This window comes from Giraffa tippelskirchi, chromosome 6, assembly GCF_054371585.1.
Source record: "Giraffa tippelskirchi isolate mGirTip1 chromosome 6, T2T-mGirTip1v1.2.pri, whole genome shotgun sequence".
In the NCBI taxonomy this organism is placed as follows: Eukaryota; Metazoa; Chordata; class Mammalia; order Artiodactyla; family Giraffidae; genus Giraffa; species Giraffa tippelskirchi.
In genome coordinates, this window is record NC_137280.1 from 89,360,001 (window position 1) to 89,374,439 (window position 14,439).

General features: G+C 60.0%; 1 protein-coding gene across 11 annotated transcripts in view; it reads right to left on the reverse strand.

The window, feature by feature from the left end:
* NFIX (nuclear factor I X) overlaps positions 1 to 14,439 on the reverse strand; it is a 105,143-nt gene that overhangs the window by 86,346 nt on the left and 4,358 nt on the right. For 4 of the 11 annotated variants that reach the window (XR_014057826.1, XM_081504432.1, XM_081504430.1 and 1 more), the window contains exon 1: positions 11,093 to 11,454. The exons of 6 other annotated variants lie outside the window; for them this stretch is intronic. Coding sequence is in view for 4 of the 5 variants with exons in the window: in XM_081504432.1 (XP_081360558.1) it covers positions 11,093 to 11,119 (27 nt within the window). In the remaining variant the exon portion in view is untranslated. Of the gene's footprint in view, positions 1 to 11,092; positions 11,461 to 14,439 lie in introns of those variants that run through there. One more of the 11 variants, XM_081504431.1, reaches the window with a different exon arrangement.

Here is a 14,439-nt window from a genome sequence, read left to right on the forward strand (position 1 = left end):
CAGTGCCCCATTCTACACTCGGAGAAACTGAGGCTGAGAAAGGGGAGGGGACCCATCTGAGCACTCACTCATGGCCAGGAGACCTGAGAACTCAGGACTCCAGGCTTTGTGTCATGCACTTCCCCAGTGTGGAAAAACCTCACCAGCTGGAAAAACCCCAGGGCCTGTGGGTTGGGGGCAGTACCCTCTAAACCCCACCCTGCCCCCCTCAGTGTGTCAGTATGTGTGCGCTGGGTGTATGTTCTGGGGAGTGCTATGGTCCTCGGCTGTCACATGTCTGGTGTCACAAGCCACAGCATGATGTGTGTGTCCCTCTGCTGGTGTAGGCCTCTGTGTGTCTGTGTGTCCGTTCAGGGCCAGCCCCTGCCAGAGAGAGGGGAGAAGTGTCGAAGCACCCCCCACCCCCCCCCGAAAGTGTGTCTTTGATACTTGCAGCCTCGGCAGCGAAAAACAAGTTTCCACAGGGCCGCCTTGGGCTGAGGCCAGGCCGTCCTCAAATAACATTTGAAGTTACTTAGCAAACTTTGTTTAGTGCCGAGAGAGGCGGGCACCGGGCTGGGGGGGGGGGCAGTAAACCGGTTCCTCCTAAGGCCCTTGTCCCTCTGTGGGCACAAGTGCCCAGCGAGGGGCTTGGTTCTCCCCACCCCAGCTCTGGGGAAGGGGAACAGAAATCTTTAAGTCCAGGGTGGAAGGGGGTCGGCTTGGGGGAGGAGGGGTTGGAGCACCCTCCAAATGAAGCCTGGCTTTTCCCATTTCTGTCCAGACCCTGGGCTTGGACAGAAATGCCCGCCTGGTCTCCCTGGGGCCCAGAGGTTGACACCAGGCCTTAGGGTCAGTTCAGAAGTGGGAGTGTCTGCACTTCTCTGTCACCCCCTTTCTGCAGCCCAGCTCTGCCAACCTCGAGGCTGGTTGCACGAGCTGGCTTGAAGCATGTTTCCTTCTCCAGATGCACACACACAAGCACCCAGAAAGCCCCCCTTGAGCCCATATGCTCGGCCCCCCAAACCCTCTCTTCCAGGGTCCCCAGCCTCAAGCAGCAGAGGCCAGAGAGCCAGCAATGGCGGGTTTGGAAGTGAGGTTGGCGCCTATGGGAGGGGGAGGGGGAGGAGATGCCAAAAATGGTGAGCCATTACAGGCAAGCAGGCGAGAGAGGGAGGAAGCAAGCAGGGAAGATGGAAGCCAGGCGGGCATCCTCACTGAGCTCCGGGATGCAAAGGGGCAGCGGGAAAAGCAGGCTGGGCCCTTCCACGGAGCAGGCATGGGGGACAAGCCCCAGGTGGCACGCGGCGGGCAGGGGGCCCAGGAGGTGCCCGGCGTTCCCCCACCCCCACCTCAAGCTTCGAAATGGAGACTGGCAGCAGCAGCCGCTCGGCTCTGCCCGGGCATGGGGTGGGGGTGGCGGGCAGGCAGGACGCCAAACCAAATGCCACCAGGCTGGGCACAAGGGTTGCCAGCCAGCAGTGCCGACCCCACCAGCTCCGGTCCAGAGCCCTCACACCTGGAGCTTTGGGGATGGAGGGAAATGGGGGACCAGTGGTGGCAATTGGGGGTCCAGCAGACAAAGCCAGGTCCCCTCAAGCCATGGGCAGGTCCCCAAGACCCTACAAAGATGGCGCAGCCTGGCACTGCCAGGGCGACAGGCTGGGTAAAAATAAACTGGACCCGCCCCGAGGGAGCTAAATCGAGGGGCCCAGGTGGAAGTGCCACTCCGGGCCACCAGCTGCCCCAGCCCCACCCCCCAGCTCAGAGCAGCCCAGTTGAGGGCACCCACTGCCCATCGAGTCCCAGTTTTTGTAGAGAAGAGGCCCCAGCCATCTTGTCCCCAGGTCTTAGGCCGGTATCCACAAGTACAGATAACGGATGACCTCAGACAGCAGCAACAAGAGGCTGTGCGTTCCGGGAGGATGGTGCAGGCAACCAGGCTAAGTCACGTACCCCTCACCTCTGCACCGCCCCTTGGAGAGGGCAAAGGACCTGGGAGGCCGCACTTGAGCCACGGCAGAGCAACCAAATTGAAAGTCAACACTGAGCCACGAGGCCGCCAGACCACCTCTGCTAAAAACCATAGCTGCCCAGCACTTCCGAGGGTCCTACCTGTTCTCGTTCCCCCATAACACCTATCGCAGTCTCAAATACTGGACACTCCCTTGTTTATCGGGTTCACAGTCTACCCTCCCACCGGGGCTGGCACCTCCACTGATTTTGCTCCTTGCCGAGCCCCCGGGGCCTAGAACAGCACTGGCACCCAGGAGGTGCTTAGCAAATATTTGTGGAAGGAATGCACAGGCCCCCGGCTGCACCCCCAGCACGCGGGCTCCGGCGAGGTGCCGGCAAGGTGCCCAGCAAGGTGTGGGAGAGGGCGTTGGGCCCTGCCAGGTGAGGACAAGCCTGACCGGTGGGTGTGCAGAGAGGGTGGGGTGACCGTCCACTCTCATTCTGAGCCCTGGGACAGAAGAAGAGCTGAAGGTCAGAGCCGTAACTAGGGTTCAAGGGTCAACGGCTGGGACACGCTTTGAATGGTGGTATGGTGGCCGAGAGGGCCACTCTGAAATTTCATAAAGGCCAGAAAATAAGCTACATTTTTCTCCCATCAGTAAGATTTAGGATAGTGGTGATCAAAAAAGAGAGCAAGGCTCTACCACCTTCTAACCCTTGGCCCTGATATAGGACACGTCTTCTCTGAATCTGTTTTTCATCTATCGAATCAAGCACTTCCTTCACATCAAACACTGTTTTAAAGCACTTGGGATAAACCAACTCCTCTGATCCTTTCCGCAACCCTATGAGAGGAAACTGAGGCTCAGAGAAGTTGAACGACTTGCTCAAGGTCACACAGCTACTGAGTAACAAAGCCAGGATTCATACCCAGGAAATTGGCTCAGAGGCCCCACTCTCCTAATAACGTCCAAATGTCCCAAACGCCAACAGTACCGAAATGGAGCAACCCAGTCTAACATACTGTCAGACACACACATGGGCACAAGTAAGCCTTACCATATCCATCTCGTGTGGAAGGATTCAGGGAGACGAGCTAGGGAGGCACATAGCTCAAGTCAAGACACAGCGCGCATTCAGCACACTTTAGCCATTGCTACGGTTCTGAGGACAAACACTCATTCATTTATTATCCTCTGAAAGGTTTTCTTCCTGCAGGACTCCATGAGCCACCTTTCTTCACTCTTTCTCCAGAGTCAGAAATGAGGAGTCAACGGCCAGAGGATTAATGAGACAGCCGCACGGAGAACGAGAGCCTCAGGGGTCAGCCTCGCCTCCATCCGGGACTGTCTCAATAGCTGCCAGAAGCGAGACTGTGAAACAGGGGCCCAGAGGCAGGGCTGTTGTGGGCAGAGGCAGGCATGTGGCCTCGCAGGAGTATCCCCCAGGCATCTACAAACCAGCAGTGGGACTCAGAGCTCCCAGTTCCATTAGGAGAGGCTGGGGTGGTTGGATCTGCCGCTAAAAGACAGCTGGGAGCAGGGCAGGCAGGTAGAAGGGAAGGTACAAGGAGGGCAGGTCTCACCTCTGAGGCTCCATTTCCAAGCAGGGCCAGGTGTGGCCCAGGTGTGAATAGGTGTATGGGTGTGACCCTCATCCCCGTGTGCTGGAGCAACATGGGATTGTGTATGTGCCCCACCATTTGTGCCCAGGCTTGTGTGTCTGTGAGGTGGGGGGAGGCATGTATTTGTTGACAATACCTGGGTCCTGACAGTGTGAGACACTGTGCTAGCCAGACTCTTGTCCGGGTGTATTTGTGTGTGTGCGCGCACGCGCTCAGTGGGTGTCAGGGGCTAGTCGGGCTCAGGTGTGTGTGACCGTGTGTGTCTAACAATATACTAGAGCCGAGTTTTTCCACTTCAGCCCAACGGTTGACACTGAGGGCTGGATCATTATTTGTGGTTGGGGTCATTTCTGTGTACTGAGGGTGCTGGGCGCCTCCCTGGCTTCCACCCACTAGATGCCAGAGGCAAACTCTCCTCCAAGTGTGACAACCAGATGTTTTCAAGCATCGCAAGGTGTGTGTGTATCACCATGTGTCTGCGAGTATCACTGCATGCATGTGCCGTGCACTTTTCGCCACATGTCTGTGGGGCTATGTGCTGTTGGGTGGTGGTGGTGCCTGTGTCTCATGGTGTGTTATTGTGTGACCGTGCATGCCAAAGAGTCTGCACTCACATGCATGTCCCTGTGCACGTAGCCCGAGTCGTTGTGTTTGGTGTGGCGGAGGCATCTCTAAGTGTCTGTGTGTGAAGCGAGCCCCTCTGTATGGGAACCCCAGTGTCTGTGTGCTCCTGTGTGCCATGCCTGTGTGACGACGTGATTCTTTGTGCCTGTGTATGCCAGTGACAGTGTGCAACTTTGTGGGCGATGGACCCAGAATAAACCCCCAGGATGATTCAACTGAAGCCGATATTGGGATGGGCCATCTCAGATGATTAGGCCCGCACCCCCCAGCTCCTGGCTGCCCCAGACATAAAGCTGCTTCCTGGGGCCAAGAGCGTGGGGTGCCCCTCCAAGTTGCCCCTTCCTCCAGCTCTGCTCCTGCAGATTCAGGTGGGGACAGACTCCCGCCTTTGCCTGATATGTGCCAGGAAGGCTGGCACAGAGCTTCCAACCGAGAGGGCAGGGTTCTGGGCGATGGTGGTGGCATTGCCCCCTGCCTGCTGCTGGCCACCACCCCCAGTCTCTGCTCAGGGTGGGGCCCAGTGGGGGGAGAGCTCCCCAGTGCAACCCCGGCTTCCGATTGGCTATGGAGCGCCGCAGTGCCCGCCACCCGCCTCCCCCTCCCCGGCTGGCGCAGCCACATCGGTAGTGATGGCAAACGCAGCTCGGAGTTCTGGGCACAGCTGCGCCTCGCAGAGGCCTGCCAGCCCCACCAGAAGCCAGACACCCCAGCTCCGTGCCCCCGACCCCTCCCCACCCGCCCGCCTGCCCAACCAGGCAGCAAAGTCACCCCAGCCACTGCTCACTCAGGCTGCCAGGCCCAGTCCACACAGCCCTCTCGCCCGCCGGGCCTGTGCCCCCTTGGCCCAGCCCGCTTGAGGGCCCAGGCCCCTGCACGCGGCCACTCCCGCCCTCAGAGGGGCTCCTCCGGAGTAGGGGGAGGCGGCAAGGAAGGGGGGCGCGGAAGGGGGGAGCTAGCCCTTCTTTTAGTGAACGCGCCCAGAGCTGGAGCCAAAAATCGAGGAGGAGAGATATTCAGACAGAGCCAAGATGCGTTTGGCAGGAGGAGAGAGAGGGAGAGAGGGAGCGGGAGGAGGGGACAAGAGAGGGAGGAAAGAGCGGGGGCAGGGGAAATCAGGGAGGGGGCTTCAGTTTCCAAATCATGCCCTCAGAGCCTCCGAGGGTCAGCAGGGTGGTGCGGGGGTGGGGGACCCAGGGCCGACTTGGCCCTGGGGGCAGTGGGCTCAGGCCCATGGAGACAGCCGGACACCCCAGCTGGCCAGGCCAATACGGACACAGGCAGAAGCCAAGATCAATGTGCGCCGGGCAGACAGAGCGAGGCCTGTGGGCGGCCCAAACATACACCCGCACCTCACCACACAACGGGCTTCTGTCCATGCCAGGCCAGGGGCGAGGGTGGGGCCCACAGCAGGGCCACCACGGCCGCCAGACCTCAGGGGAAGCCTCGGAGAGGCCGGCCCACTCCCAGCCGCTAGTTTGGTCACCATAGTGGGCCCTTCGCAAGGTGCTGAGAGGCCAGGGGAGGCCACAGAGAGGGGTCCAAGTGGTGAAACACCAATCGATGGTCACCGGGACAAGCCCAGGACACACAGTGCCATGGGGGTGATACCGGTCGGCCCACACGGGGATACGGGTACACCAGCATAGGTGGACAAAGACAGGCCGCCCCACACAGGAAGACACACTGGTACACCACTTGTCGTGACGGCCAGACACGGGAGGCTTCGATCGGTGATTTGTTTAGTGACATACCATAGCGGCACTATGACACCAAGATCACATCGGGCATCCTGACACACATGGTGACACACCCCCACCTCAGTGTCACCTCAATACACAGAGATGGAGCTGGGGACGACCCTCAGAGACACCAGGAAGCATCCACGGACACACCCTCAGAGACACAGGGACACTTGAAAAGGGAGCCACACAGACACGCACAGCCACCTTCCGGGAAATGGTCCTCCACGGCTCGCCATGCCGATGAACGCACACGTGAATCCGGAAGAATCTGGCGAGCTGCTCAGGGGTGTCCCCCTACCTGGTCCCTTCACCTCCATATCCAGGGGCTTGGGGGTAGAAAAGCACAGACTGCATTCTTTCCCCTCCCCCCCCTGCTAACAGGGACAGGAGCCCCCTCCTCAGCGCTGTGCTGGAGGGAAGCACCGGTGTCCGGGCTTCCTCAGCCTCTTGGTCCAGCTGGAGGAAATTGTGAGACCCCCCCACCCCTGTGCCTGCACTTCAAGAGCAGAGGACAGGAACCAAGGGGACCAGAAAGGCCACGCTCCCAGGGGCTAGAAATGGAAGCCAGTGGTCCGACACTGACCACCAGGGAGCCTTTGCTGCCAGCCACAGCTGCACACCCACCCCCTGCACATACCCACAATGCCCACTGGACCCTGTCAAGTGCCCTCATAGGGTCCCGCACATGCATCCCATCCCCACCATGGGCCCAGGTGATGATATGCACTGATGCAGATACAGAAATGACTCTGGAGCCACAAGGATGTCAACACTGGGACCCACACAGATTCCTAGGTTTTTTGACCCACTCATATCTGAAGACTCACGTGCACAGACCCTTGCACACTCTGAACCAAGGCCTCAGAGCCTGGCCTCAAAGCCATCTTGGTTGAAGTCAGGGAAAGGACCAGGGGCAACTGAAGCCCCCCACGAATGGCATCTGGTTCCCACAGGGCAGTCCAGGTCTTCGCTCTCTCTCTGTCCCCTCCCCCACCCCCACTATCACCTCTCCCTGCCTTGAACCCCTGCCATCCATCCTTCCTGCACCCTCCTGCCCTGCCTGCTCAACCCCCACCCCAACTTGGCCTCCAGTAGCCCACCTGAGGAAAAACAGCTGGGCCATGAGCTGGCCTCTTTCCTTCTCAACTCTTCTCTTGCTTCCTCCTTCCTCCAGGCAGTCCACTTGGATTTCTATGATTGGGAAGTGCTTGACCCTGCCCTTCATCCGTCTGGAGTGGCCTGGCCTCAGCTAGGAGGGCCTGTGGCTGCCTAACAGTGATAACCAAAATGACACATCATTCCTTTCCTTGAGCACATGCTACATGCCAGGCACAGCCCTGAGCCTAATCTCAGCGTGAGAAGTCAATATCATTATTGCCCATTGAAATATTTTTAATTATTTTTTTACTGCCCATTTCACAGACCAAGAAAATCCTGTGCTTCTAGTCGCAGGATTAGAAGATGCAGAGCTGGAGCTCAAACCCTGAGCTATCTCTGGCAAAGTCTCACACTCAACCTCTGCTCCCACGGCTCCACCTGGGAGCCCTTGAGTTCACATAAAACCTTCTGGACTGGGCCAGGGACCCCTGGCTCCAGTCCCCGCTGTGTTAACCCAGAAGAGCCCTCAGCTCTGAGCTCCGTCTATCTGAGCTCAACCTAGCCCCAAGCATGGTATACTCTGTCCCAGCCGGTCGTCACACTTGCCTCCCGCCCCCACCCCTGCCCCCAGCAGTGGGCACTGAGCAGGCAGGGCCAGAGCCAGAGAGAAAATTTGCCGTAACAAGGGGGTCTCATGTTGGCATCAGGACGGGGAGGAGAAGCTTCACAGGGACAGAGAGGTGGCCACAGAGACCCAGGGAGAGAGCAGGGGACATCAGGGAGGCCCCAGCCCATCACCCATACTCCCTTGAGGGAGTATGTATGTGGTTGTGTGGAAATAAGGGTACGTGAACCCACTCCAGTGTTCTTACTATGGGGTTGCACAGAGTCGGACACGACTGAAGTGACTTAGCAGCAGCAGCAGCAGAACATTCCGCTGCTCTTGCGGCTGCGTGGCAGGCAATGTCGGTGAACATGTATGTCTGTGTACCCACCCGGGTAAGCCAACAGCCTCATGTCTTGTGTCAAGGTGTGTGTCTTGTGTCAGGTCTGTGTGAGCAAGTGTGGGGGTGAACACACACTTGAGTCAGCCTGTATCCGAAGGTGTCTGGCCGGTATCGCTGTGTCTCTGTGAGTTTATGTAGAGACATGTGTCCTATATCAACGGGTCCGTGTGTGTTGGTGTGTGTGTGTGCTGATGGGGAGAGAACACAGGTCCACCTTTTCCTGTGTCCAAAAGTTCGTCCGTCCATGGCTGTGAGTCTGGACGTCAGCACAAATGCGTCGTTCATGTCCTCATCTTGGCGGCAGCAGTGGTGTATCTGTGTGTGCACATCCTGTGTGCAGCTCTGTTTGTTAGGAGTGGGGAGGCCTGCCATCTACCCCATTCCCCTCAACAGAGGACTCAGGCCCATGGCTGCAGTGGGCTCAAACAGCCCCAGGAAGCACCCCACCCAGCCACCCTGGATTTTGATGCTTTTTCCACCAGGAGATTCTTTTCCCCCACACCACCACATCCCCCCTTCTCCCTCACCCACAGTGCCTTTCCCCGCCAGGGCCCCGCTGCTCCAAGCTCGTTCCTGCTCAATCATTTATTGACTTTAAAATCGAAGCCAATTCTGGTTTGAAAAAAAAAAAAAGACACACACACACACACACACACACACACACAACGAGGCCAGGGAGAGACAGAGTCCGAGACTCGAGGGGGAGGATAGAGCAGAGATGGGGCCAGAATCAGAGATGACAGGGAAAGGCAGGGACAGTCAAAGATATAGGACAAGGGGAGAGACAGAAAAGGGGCAGAGAGAGAAAGAGATACAGGAAAAGACGAGACTGGCAGAGCAAACTAGGGAAGCAGAACGATTTATAAAAACAGAGAATAGCTCCCAGAAATGTGACTGGCAGGAGGGGCAGGCTGGACTCCGCTGACCAGTCAACAGCAGCCGCCTGCCCAGAGCTGAGGAGCACAATCCAGAGAGCCCATGCCCTCTTCTCTCCCCAGAAGCCCTGCCACACTCAGGCCTGCAACACAGAGCTGATCCCTTGCTCCCTTCTAGGGTGTCAGAGAGCCAAGGCCTGGCCATCACCCTGAGTCTGGGGGCTACCCCAGCCCTTCCTCATCTTGTCACCAGTGGACTAGCTGGTATTTTCTTTCCCAGGGTGCTGTGATGTCTGAGGAGCCAATTTCTCACCCAGGCCAAGGAAGAGGGTAGGCCTGGAAGCTAAGCAGGCGGCTGGTCAGCCAAACGCCGCTCAAGCATGAGGTCTTGATTCCACTAGGCCCCAAATACCAGCCACAATGGCCATCCATAGATCACACCCAGCTAGGTGTATAGGGGTCATTGTGCAGGGGGCCTAAGATGGGGTGGCCGGCCAGTCAGACGGGCCACCCTGACTGATGGTGGGTGGGTGTGGGGGTCCCCCACACTGCCATCAAGGCCAGAGTGCTTGCTCACACCTGCATACACACTGTGACACACATGTGTGCATATGCACCTCACTAACACATACTAACACCTGCTTCTGTACAGGAAAACCCTCGCTCCTGGCCACACACATGTCCATACCACGTAGGGCTGCCCATGCCTGAGCCACAAGGCCACATGCAGACCCTGAGATTCACACACACACACACACACACACACACACATATCTGTGGATACAAGCATTCTGTTTGTTGGGAGGGGGGCTGACACAAACCCCTGACATACCCTCTAGCCCCTTGCCACAAACCACACCCGCATTGCAGCCATATTCACGTGGACTCCCATTCCCCAGCCTGGGCACACTTGGCACACAGCTGGCAAAGCTCAGATAGGCAGAGGGGACAATTAGGACCCCAGAGTTGGCCTAGAGGTGCGCCCCCCCCCAGCAAATGTAGGCTCTGCTGGCAAATGTAGCCCCCCAGGTGTCCCTCTGCGGAGTCTGGGTTGCCAGCCATAGCATGGCCCAGGAGATAGTGCTACCCGGGCCGCTGTGGGGCTCTGGGTAGCTTCTGTGCCCTCTAGAGCCTGAAGCCACCTCCAGGGAGGATGGGGTGGCAGGGCAGACATCCCCCCGGCCTCTTGCGCCCTGCACCGAGCGCGGTGCTGGGAACTTCGCTGGAGGCGGGACGCGCTCTCGCAGCGCGCCAAGGTCGGCACAGCGCCCGCGGCTGACTCGACGGCGTGGCCGCAGCACGATCGGCAGTTGTCCGCGACTCCTTCCCGCCCCTCCCGCCTCCAGGCAGCGGGACGGGATTCCCCAGACCCGCCTGGTCCGCGGCGCGGCAGCCAGCCGGGGTCGCTGGGGCCGAAAAGTTTGCGCTGAGGAGTTTTTTTTTTCGGGGTGGGGGGGCGCGACTGCGGCGTCCAGGGTCGGCAAAGAGGCGCGGCCTGGGCTGGCAGCCGGCCCGTCCCTCCCTCCCCTCCCCTGCCCCACAGAAATTTGGGAGCCCCGCCATTTTCTTAGCCCCGCTCCCATGTGAGGCCTGAACAAAGACTTTGGGGAGACGCCCGGGCCGCTCGGCCCGCCCTGGGCACCCCGGCAGCACGCAGGGGCCATCGCCACGCACGCCGGCCGCTGCCACCCTCCAGAACCGCTGCTCCCGCCCTAGGGAACGCCGCCAGCCCCAGTCCCCGCAAGGCGCCCTGCGGACCACCCCCTGCCACTCTTGTCACCCCGCAAACACTGCCAGCGGCCACGCTGTCCGGGTGCACGCCACAGTCGCCCACAGGTCGGCGGGAGTCGCGCTGCCCACTGCACCCCAGTCGAGCGCGCGCGCGCGCACACACACACACACACACACACACACGCACTCCGGCTCCGCGCTCCAGGGGCAGCGCCACGCACGCAGCCAGCCACCCCCGGAACCCCAACAGGAGTCTGCCCCTGGGCCAGGGTCGCACGCGCACCGGGGCGTTCGGACGCGTGCCGGGACTCCCCATAGCCCGGCTTGCACCCCTCGGCCGCCCGCGGGCTCACTCCCCCCAGCCGCCGCGCTCCCCCTCCGCCCTCCCGCCCGCGCCGCCGGCCGGCCTCCTGCGCCCGCTCCCCTCCCGGGTCGCGCGGGGGCGGCGGCCGGTACCTGGGTGAGGCAGTACGGGGAGTACATAGCTGGACGCCCGGGCGGGAGCGCGGCGGCCGGCCGCGGCGAGGGGAGGCCCGGCAGGCGGCGGCCGCGCTCGGGCTCCGGCTCCGGCTCGGCTCCTCCGGCCTCCGCCGCGCTGCGCCCGCCCGGCCCGCGGCCCCGCGCTCGGCCCGGCGCCGCTCCGCGCTCGCCGCTCGCAGGCTCGGCCCCGCCGGCTCCGGGGCCGCCGCCGCCGCCGCGCTCGCCGCTGCCTCTCGCGTCCGCCGCCGCCGCCGCCGCCGCCGCGCGTCTACTCCATGCCGCCGCCGCTCGGCCGGTCACCCTCGCCCGCCGCCGCCGCCGCCGCCGCCGCCGCCGCCGCCGCGCTGTGAAAGTGAAAGTTTAGACAAAGTTTGGAAGCGGCGCACTCCGGGGAGAGGGAGCGGGCGGGCGGCGCGGGCGGGAGGAGGGGCGCGGGGAGGGGCGGGCAGGGCGGGGGAGCGACGGCCGGCGCGCACACACATACACACACACATGCACGCACACATGCACACACACACACGCAGACACGCGCGCGCGGGGGCGCACACCGACGCGGCCACCCCGACACGTGCTGGCCCGCGTTCCAAAGCAGACACACGCTGACACGCAGTGAGGCTCGGACCTCTCCATACATGTCACGTACAGAACTCATTGCCGCACGTTCCACATTCCGACAAAGCGCACGCAGACACCTACACACGCGGCATGGACACACAATCCACACACATGCACTGACACACAGGCACACACATACGCAAGACTAGGAAAGCAACCCACAATGCACGCACTGACATGCACACAAGGCCCACCATCACACGATGATGCCCACACACAAGCATTTCAACAACAAATCATGTTTAGACTCCCCAGTACAGGTGGACACACTCCAATACGACCTCACATGGACACACACTGATACCACCAAGACACACATCAGTGCAGGTTGACAAGTACAGATTCATCCTGATACGCTGACACTGGCATGATCATGCAACCACATCCTCACACCCTCCAGACACACAACTGCTATACACAGACACCCAAAATGCACGTGCAACACACACACACAAAGTTGCACCAAAAAACCATCTTGGCAGTTATGAAGATACACTAACACACTGTCACACAAAGACACACCATCAGACACCAGGACATACATGCCAAACACAGGGAAAGCACTGATACAAAGTGACAGTGGCAGTCACAGCAACACACAGGCACACATACCACACACCTGATGCCCAGATGTACACAAGTATCACACACATACACTCAGGCCCCTCCCCTCACACACACACTTGTCCTTAGACCTGCTCATGGACATACACAAATCTTCCCAGGGTCACATGTCCCAACCATCAGGGACAGAAATGGACATGGAGGCCTCAGGTACAGTACTCACACCCCCTGGTGAGGCTCCATCCCCTTGTGTAGGCCCCTGATCCCCCATGTCCGGATCAGAAAGGAATGGGGGAAGGTTGGTGCTGGGGATCCTGGCTTGGGGGCAGGGGAAGCCCTTGAATGGCCCCCAGGGTGGGTGGGGAGGCAGTGCCTGCAGCCCCCAGGCAGCTCCTGCCCAGACAAAGCTCCCTTCCGCTGCCAGCACCTTCTCACCCTCCTGGGCCAAGAAGCTGTGGCAATTCTCAGCTATGCATTGTCTGCTGGAAGCATGTCGATGCCCAGGTGTGTGTGTGTCCGTGTGGGGTGAACATGTACCTGAGGGCAGATGTTCCCGGTCACATTGCATCATTGAGGCAAGGTGGCCAGCGTTGTGTCTCAGGAGTCTGGGTGGGTCTGGCTGTCCTCTGGGGGGAAAGGAGATGGCAGGTCAGTGTATGTCTATCCAGGAGTCTCTGAATGGACCAGTGTGGTGGAGTAGCAATGCGGGTCTGGCTGTGTGCCTAGGGGTGTCTATGAGTCAGAGTGTGAGTGTCTGCCAGGCTCTGTGCCTAGTGCTGGGGACATAGTAAGGAACAAGACAAAAGATCCTGCGTTGGGTGCGCTGACATTCTAGTTGGAGTCAGGTATATGGAGGGTCTGCTCTTTGACAGGAAGTGCTGGTGATGAGGGTGCCACCGTGTGTGTGTGTGTGTGTGTGTGTGTGTGTGTTTTGAGCTGACCCCAGTATGTGCACCAACTCTGAGCCTCTTTCTATCAGAAAGTGTCAGTGAATGTAACAAGCTTGTGTCTGTGTGGTATGGATGTGGGTCTCTCTATGTGTCCCAGAGCATGTGTACCCAGTCAGTCTGTAATCAGGAGCTGTGTGGCAGAAAGAGTGAATGAGTGTCCCTAGAAATGTGTTTCTCTCTGCGGGGTCCCTGTGGATCTGGGGCCCGTGATGATCTGTGTGTACCAGAGTGTGTGTACACAGGTGCCTGTGTGTGTCGGGCAGCCAGGGCTCTAAGTCTTTTCAGAGAGTGGGGCTGTGTGTATCAGGCTGTGTTGGTGTGTGTGACTAGGTGTGTGTGCGCGCGACGCGTGGGGCGGGGGAGGTCTCTGTGCGCCTGAGGATGTGCCTGGTTACATGTGTGTCTGTCACTGCCATTCTTGGGGGGCTATATCCCAGGGTCCCATCCATCTGACCCGGCCTTCCCGCTCAGCATCGCAGCCTTCGCCGATGCAAGGCCGTGGCAGAGGGAATCGATACGTCCTTAAAAATTCAAGGGCTTCTCGTAAACAGAAACTTTTAACACCGTTTAAAGTTTCAGGGCCGCCGCTGCTGCCTCGCCGCCGCCGCCGCCACCGCTGCAGCAGGAGGGCGTGGGGGAGGAGGCACCGGAGGCGGGGTCGGGAGCCAAGGAGAAGGGGCGGGGCCACATGGGGGATGGAAGAGAAGATGCGGGAGGGCCTGGGGGCTCTGCGGGGCTGAGGGGAGGGGCAAAAAGGGGATTTGGGGGTCACGGGGGCCGGGGGCCTGGATGGCTCAGGAAAGGATGTGGGGGATAAGCTAAAGGGTGGAGAGCGGGGGAGGGGAGGAGAGCAGGAAATGGTGGGGGCGGGGACGGGTCTGGGGGCCTCTGAGGAGGCCCAAGAGAGGCTGGGACTGGCTAGGAGAAGGAGCTAGGGATCTGTAGGCCCAGGAGGGGTTTGGGGGGACCAAGGTGGGGCTTAGATGGCTTAGGGAAGGAGCAGAGAATAGATTTGGGGGGTTACGGGGGCCTGAGTGAAGGGGACACTGGATCTGTGTGGGCCTCTGGGCTGAAGGAGGGCGGTGAGAAAGGTTTGGGGAGGGGGGAAGAAATGGTTGAAGGGTTTGGGAGTGTCTGGGATCTATAATATAACTGGAGGCTTGGGGAGACCCCCCACAGCTAGAGGGGCCTCCT